Source organism: Helobdella robusta (genome assembly GCF_000326865.2).
Source record: "Helobdella robusta unplaced genomic scaffold HELROscaffold_18, whole genome shotgun sequence".
Lineage (NCBI taxonomy): Eukaryota > Metazoa > Annelida > Clitellata > Rhynchobdellida > Glossiphoniidae > Helobdella > Helobdella robusta.
In genome coordinates this window covers 1,934,211-1,941,915 of record NW_008703981.1, presented here as the reverse complement: position 1 = coordinate 1,941,915, position 7,705 = coordinate 1,934,211, and the positions used below count along the sequence as shown (strand labels likewise).

The 7,705-nt window shown below is 33.0% G+C and overlaps 1 protein-coding gene across 1 annotated transcript; it reads left to right on the top strand.

Moving 5' to 3' along the window:
- Positions 1-1,017: 1,017 nt before the first annotated feature.
- HELRODRAFT_170590 (hypothetical protein) lies at positions 1,018-7,413 on the top strand (the record flags this gene model as incomplete). The annotated part of the gene is made up of 8 exons (XM_009016392.1): positions 1,018-1,112; positions 2,426-2,497; positions 2,832-3,004; positions 3,397-3,629; positions 4,864-4,965; positions 5,056-5,308; positions 7,078-7,227; positions 7,337-7,413. The coding sequence occupies 8 exons, from the start codon at positions 1,018-1,020 to the stop codon at positions 7,411-7,413; spliced, it is 1,155 nt and encodes a 384-aa protein (XP_009014640.1).
- Between the last annotated feature and the right edge of the window lie 292 nt (positions 7,414-7,705).

The following is a 7,705-nucleotide window of genomic DNA, read 5'->3' as shown; positions in this document are numbered from 1 at the left end:
CGATGATGGTGATAGTGATGATGATGATAGTGATGATGATGATGGTGATGATACTAGCAGATTCTGACGTCATTTCACGCTTCAATAAACCTTGATTTGTTATTTGTATACATACTTCCAGCTCAGATAAATGTTCGCGCGTGTACACATGCGTGCGTTCTGTACTCTGCTATTAATGCTTCTAATAATGATACAATATCAAGTTAATGATACAAGATAGATTATCTAAGATGTATGATACATGACATATAATGTATGACAGTTTATATGAAGTGGTTGTTTTTATAAGATGTAAGATAAATGATATACGTTCGCTAGATGATACAATTCGCATGATACATGATACAAAATGTATGACGGTTAATGTTCAATAATATATGCCTAAATAATTATTGATACATACAAAGTAAGCAAAATATTTTCCTGTATGATATATGATTTATAATCTATAATTAACGAATGATATACATGTACATGGTATAATGTATTATACAAAATATAGGTGGAACTTTACCCATGGAATTGGTAAAATTTAATTTTTGGAGATGGAAATTTCAGGAAATGAGGATATGTTGTTCGGGAATCTAGAATGACGGGCGGGAATGGGAAAAAATGGAAATAATGACATCTACGTGCGAAAATAAAAGCATGTATATATATATGTATACATATATTTATATGTTGGTAATAGACAATAATTTTTACAATATTCTATAAATTCTAAACGAACTACAAACATATTAACGCCAAACATTTGGTAGAATTTATAGAATATTGTAAAAATATATTTATATATATATATTCGTACACATGTGATCGACACATATGCATAGGCGCACAAAAAAGATAACCCCCATGTGAAATCACGTGGAATCAGCAAAGCTATGGAGGTAATTTTCCGTGCAGCTACCTCTTTCAACTTCGATTTATCTTTGGAGTTTTGTTTGTCGAGTTGCACTTAACTACAATAAAATTAGTAAATTTAAATTAGTTATTGAACTTGGCAATATATTCTATATGTCTTCAACTATTTCAACTGTGACTAAAATTGAGTTGAAGCATTTGGTAGATGAGAAACGTAGCGAGATATTATCGGAAGGAAACAAAGGAATGTCTTTTTAGTCTTTGTTTGTTTAAATAAGGTTTTCAACAAATATTGATAGATAGATACATAGACACACCGATTGAACATGTTTGATAGATAGATACAAGCAGAAAGTATGATATATATATATATCATACTTTCATAAAATGCGAAATCAAGTTGATAAATAAGAAGTAAAAAGATTGACTGAATGACTGAAAGAAGAATAGGTAGGTTATGAATGAATGAACGAAAAAATAAATGAATGATTGAATAAATAATTGAGCAAATGAATGAACGAACGAACGAACGAACGAACGAAAGAATGAGTAAATGAGTAAATGAATGAACGTATGGGTGGACAGATGGACAAATGATTGAATGAATAAAAAAAAGACAGAATAAAGCAAGGATGAATGAATTGGGTGGACAAATGAAACGTTTTATCGATTGACCTTTTGCTGCAATACAAACATTTTCTTTGATGAAATATTTTTTCTTCTTCCCCTTTTCGTCTTCCATCCATCTTTGATTTTTATTTTTTTTAATTAGTTTTTTCAATAGAATGTTTTTTTTTGCAAAATTTTTTCGTGTATAAAAAAAATATATGAATGAAACATATTTCATCACATATGCCAACAAAATAAATATTTAATTTTTTACAATTATTGTTTTTGTTATGTATGTATAGTACATACAATTGTATTTTTGAATACACTATATTGTCATCTTCATAATCGTCATCGTCATTATAAATCATCATCATACATCACATGATATATTATCTATCATGTATCATTATATGTATCATCTATCATGAATCATTAAATATATCATATATAGTGTATCTATCTATATATATGTATATATATATAATCTTTCATGTATCATTATATATATATATAATCTATCATGTATCTATCTATCTATACATAATCTTTCGTTTATCATTATATATATCATCTATCATGTATCTATATGTATATATCATCTATCATGTATCATTATTGATATCACAAATATTTTACTTTGTCCCTATAAATTGATACGTTATAAAATTTTAGAATATTGCCAAAGTGAGTTTTTCAAGCCAAATTGTCATGAACAAGAAAATCTGTTGCAACAGCAACAACAACAGCAACAAATGTTGTCAACAACAGTGTCAACATTTCAACTAAATGACTTTCCTAGCATTCATTTAGTAGGCCAGCCATCTGCATCATCGTCATCGTCGTCGTCGTCATCTTCCTCTTCATCATCACCATCATCATCACCATCGGAATTGATCTCAATAGATCATCATCACCATCGCCCTCACCACCTACCCCGTCACGTGATCAGCCGATCGTCCACCAATCAAATGAAGGTCGTCTTAATCAAAGGGGCCTCGTACGGGCGCATGCATAAGGGAAGGTTTGACGAAAATTTTATTCATTTTTTTTCATTTTTTTATTAATTTTTATTTTTTTTATGATTGTTGTATAAATGTTGTTTATTATTAATTAAATTATGTCGCTAGGATCAGGTTCGATCGCAAAGACATCCTCGTGCGCTTTCCGCAAATGTGTTAACAAGCGTTGTGGATTTCTGAGTTATTGAAATAACTTAACTTCAAATTTTCAAATAATTTTCATCAACAACATCATCATCTTTACACGACATTATACCACAATCGCCAAAAATCGCCAGTCACGCCACCACAATCGCCACAAAAATCGCCAATCACGCAACCACCATCGCCACACAGATGTGTGGAAACACATACAAACTGCAGTATAGACGCCACAGCGTACATGGACTCACTCTGCTCTGCCAAAACTTCATGTGAGGTCTATGTGGCCGAAGCAGCGCTGCACCGCTTGGGCGTCTGCTCCAAAGAGTTTAGTAGCTACCTGGAGGCTGACTACATGTGTGTGCTAGGTGGGTTAAAAGTTAATTTAGGTATTACAAAATTTGAAATATTATTTAGTCCGTTTCGTTGTTCTGTCCATAATTTATCGCAATTCTGTCGTCCGTCAATGAGATGGCGTAATGTTTAGAGGCTCCTGACCGATTTTAATGCATCTCGTTGTTACCGGGTTCGAATTCAAAAATATCCTGCCTACCTTTTTCAAATTGTGAATAAAATTTTTTAATTTTTTTTAATTTCATTGAATTTTCTAATAAATTGAAACCACAAGTAATTTAATTACGTAATAATAATACATGACAAAATGAAAAAATTGCTCAGCTCAAAATTATAATTTAGTTAAATAATTAATTATAATTAATTATAATTAATTATAATTAATTATAATTAATTCTCTCTCCAGCGACACTGCCGACAGACTGCTCCAAAGACGACCACCTCGTCGTTCACGCCCACCAAGATGGCTACCTCTTGCCGCCATATTGGACCGGAAGTAGTGAGGCATCATTGAAAACCGGAAATACGTCGACGGGAAGTTGTTACAATATTAAGGTCAAGGTTGAGAAGGGTCAAAAACTACAAGTGACCTTGTTAAATTTCAACATCTTTCAGCAGCAGCAGCAGCAATTTAAAGAAGTATGTTATACTTGGTGCTATTTTTAAAGTTACGAAAATACTACTACTACTACTGCTGCTGCTATTACTACTACTACTACTACTGCTAACACTACTACTACTACTACTACTACTACTACTACTACTACGACTACTACTATTGTAACTACTGCTGCTTCTACTACTACATCAACAGCTAGTACTACCATTACTGCTACTAATGCTGCCACAGATACTACAACTACAAGTAGTGAGAATAATATTTAGAATAATAAAACAATATAACAACAATAATAATAATAATTATATTTCTAAACAAATAATTGCGACGATAAACAAGCTTAAATATTTAATTTTCACCGCCAATTACGTGGGGTTGTTTTCAAAAGTGAACTCGTAATGGGCTGTTGTTGGTTTTGTTGTTGTTGTTGATGTTCGTGTTGTTTTTGATGTTGCTGATGATATTGATGTTGTTGTTGATGTTGATGATGTTGTTGTTGATGTTGATGACGTTGTTGTTGCTGTTGTTGCTGCGGTTGCTGTTGTTGTTGCAGTTCTTTTTGTTGTTGTTGTTATTGCTGTTGTTGATGTTTTTAGTGTAATGAAATTCAGGTTGTTGACTATTTTCCGTATCGTTTGTTGATGTTTTTGTTGGTGTTAACAATAATAATTATTATTATTGTCGATAATAATGATGATGTTACTGATTGATGTCATACCGATGTTGGTGTCACGAAATTAATGTTGTTGGTTGATGTAGTGATGAAATTGAATACTTTTTTAAGAGTTTTTTTTCCCAATTTGTTTATTTTTTCAAATAAGAAAAAAATATTAGAAGGAAAACAGATTTAAACAAATTGAAACTGCCAAAAAAGTAATTTAATTTGTTTTAATTAGGGAAACATCTTGCGGGACGGTTGAAAAAAAATGTTTTTTTTTCTATTTTTCTGCAATTTTGGTCGATAAAAAACCACAATGTTAACACAACATCAACAGAAGCAGCAACAACATCATCATCAACAACAACAACAGCAACAGCAAAAACATTTTCACCAACTATTTATTTTATGTTTTTAGTGTTACACCCCTGATGTATATAATTGGTTATTAATTATTTTTCTGAAATTCGAGACCTCTGGTGTATTTTTAGCTGCAAACAATAGAATTCACTGATAATAATTTATTCATTTAGAATGACTTAATGTAGTCATTTTAATTTTTTAACAATTCCAAAAATTTTTTTTTTCTGTTTCAGATATCCTGCCCAATAGTCGCAACTATCACAGAGAACTTTAAAATGACAGACAACGAAATTAACAACAACGACGACGACGACATCAACAACAACATCGTGAAAGTAAACAACAACAACAACAACAACAACAAATTGTTAAACTTAAACCGCACATCTTACAACATTTCAAAGATAATAACTCTACAAATGCAGCAACAACAACAACAACATCAAACCAGTCTGGCTAATCCAAACAGAGATACAAAGAATAAAATAGACAACAAAACTGTCAGACTCAGCAGCACCACCACCAACAACAACAACTTTGCAAGTGTTCAAATCTCGCTTTGTTCACGAGCGGAACGAGAAGTCACGTGGTACACTTCCGTATCCCATGACGTCACAATTTCTTACACGTCCGCCATGTCTTTTAAGACGCTACCGAATTTTATCCTCAAATATAAAGGTTAGCAGTAGACACGAATGTGTGTGTGTGTGTGTGTGTGAGTGTGTGTGTGTATAAATCTGTGTGTGCGTGTGTATATACCAGCCACACACACACACACACACACAAACACACACATACATGCATGTACACACACATATACACATACAAACGCGACAGACACAAACTTGTAATTTTATCTCCATTTTATAACAATGGTATTCAAGTACAGCGAAAATTCTTGCAGACATTCATTGGGTACATTTTCATTAGTAGCTAACAAGACGACACATGTGCTAAGCATGGCTAAGGGCACTTATCGTTGGAGAAAATATATAATTTGATATATGCATACACACTCGCACAACAACTTACATTTACAAATACACACACACACACACACACACACACGCACGCACGCTCACAAACATACTTGCAAACAAAAAGACTAACAGTTTGCTGGAACTCATCTGAGTTTGATCACACACACACACAACACACACGCACAAACATACTTGTAAATAAAAAAGACAATCAGTTTGCTAGATAGTGACGTCATCATTACACACACACAACACACACACACGCGCGCACACACGCGCGCACATGCACTAACTGGTAAAATCAAAGACCACGTTCAATTGAATTGCCGTCACTTCGAATAAATTTTTGTACCATCAAATTCTTTCAGTGAACATTTTTAAACATTCGAGTAAAAGGATTGGCAAAATTTTTAAAGAAAATATCAAAAAATTAATTTTTGTTGAATAAAAGGGTTATCATTGGTTAAGTAGAGTTCACTGAGTTCAAAGTAGAGTTCAAAGTTTAAGAGGTCAGCAAAAATTAAACGTTGTACAAAGGGTCAATTAGTAAGTTACGGTGTGAAGTTGTGAGATTTCAACTTCAGAGGAACAATTTTTCGTATGCAATTTTTTTGTTTCGTGAGAGAAAAAAATATTTAATGGAAAGAAGGAGGAGAGTTGTATGTGGACGCGTGTGTGTTTTTTTTAATGTGGATATTTGTGTGTGTGTGTGTTTCTAAAAACATACATGTGCGTGTGTATGTATATGTATTTAGATATATATGTGTGTGTGTATGTATATGCACGTGTCTTTTAGAATATGCGTGTTTGTCTGCGTGTGTGTTTATATGATTTGTGTAGGTGTGTTTATATAAATGTATGTGTGTGTGCGTGTATATATGTGTATTTAGTTATATGTGTCTGTGTGTATGTGTGGTTATACGTGTGTGCGTGTAGGTGGTTGCATACGTGTGTGTGTAGTGTGTGTAGGTGGTTATATATGTGTATATGTGTGATTATATATATATATATATATATAGTGTGTGTGTGTGTGTGTGTGTGTGTGTAGGTGGTTATATGTGTGTCTGTTTGCCTTGCGTGCAAATGATGACGTTCCAATGAAGGAAGTCGCGTGCGTGCTTGAGTGAGAAGCAGAAAATAAATAATTTATATTTTTTAATCAACTTATCAAACGATAATTTACTGATTAGTTTTTGATGAACGGATCGTTGAAAAAATAAATGAATAAATGAATGAATGAATGAATGAACGAATGAGTGAATGAATGAAAGAAAGAATAAGAAAGGAATGAATAAACTAAAAACGAGAAAATTCATGAAAAAAAGAGTGAACGATTGAATGAATGATCACAAATATTACTATTTGTAAGTCGCCTTACAATCCTTATTTTATTTATTAATCTATTAATTCATTCATCCATTTATTCATTCATCCATCCATCCGTTCATTCATCCAACAATCAATCAGTGCTGGGCTGCAAGCATCCCACACTTCCCGCCAAAAGTTGGATGACGTCAGATGGTCACGTGGCTACCATCCGTTGCAACGAAACAAAACAGCAGTGGTCCATGAACTGCGTGTTAAATAAGTGGCAAGGAGAGATGATGAACTGCTCAGGTGAGTGAGTGAGTGAATGAATGAATGAATGAATGAATGAATGAATGATTGAATGAATGAATGAATGAATGAATGAACGAATGAATAAACAAATGAATGTTTTACACAGAACCCTTCAGCAAACAGAATAATGGACAGAAGCTGGTTAGAACGAATGAAGAAAATTTTCCATACGGTGAGTATTAAGGTTATCGTAACGAATAAACAAATGAATGAATGAATGAAAGAAAGGATGAATGAAAGAAAGGATGAATGAATGAATGGATGGATGGATGGATGGATGGATGGGTGGGTGGGTGGGTGGGTGGATGGATGGATAGATGAATGAATCGATGACTGGATGGATAGGCAGATGAATGAGCGTATTTACATGCTCAGTGGTTTGGTCGTTGTTGAAAACTCTGAAAAGTTTTGAAGAGAGGATTTTAATAAATAAATAAATAAACAGAATGAATTCCATAATAATTTCATAATTAAA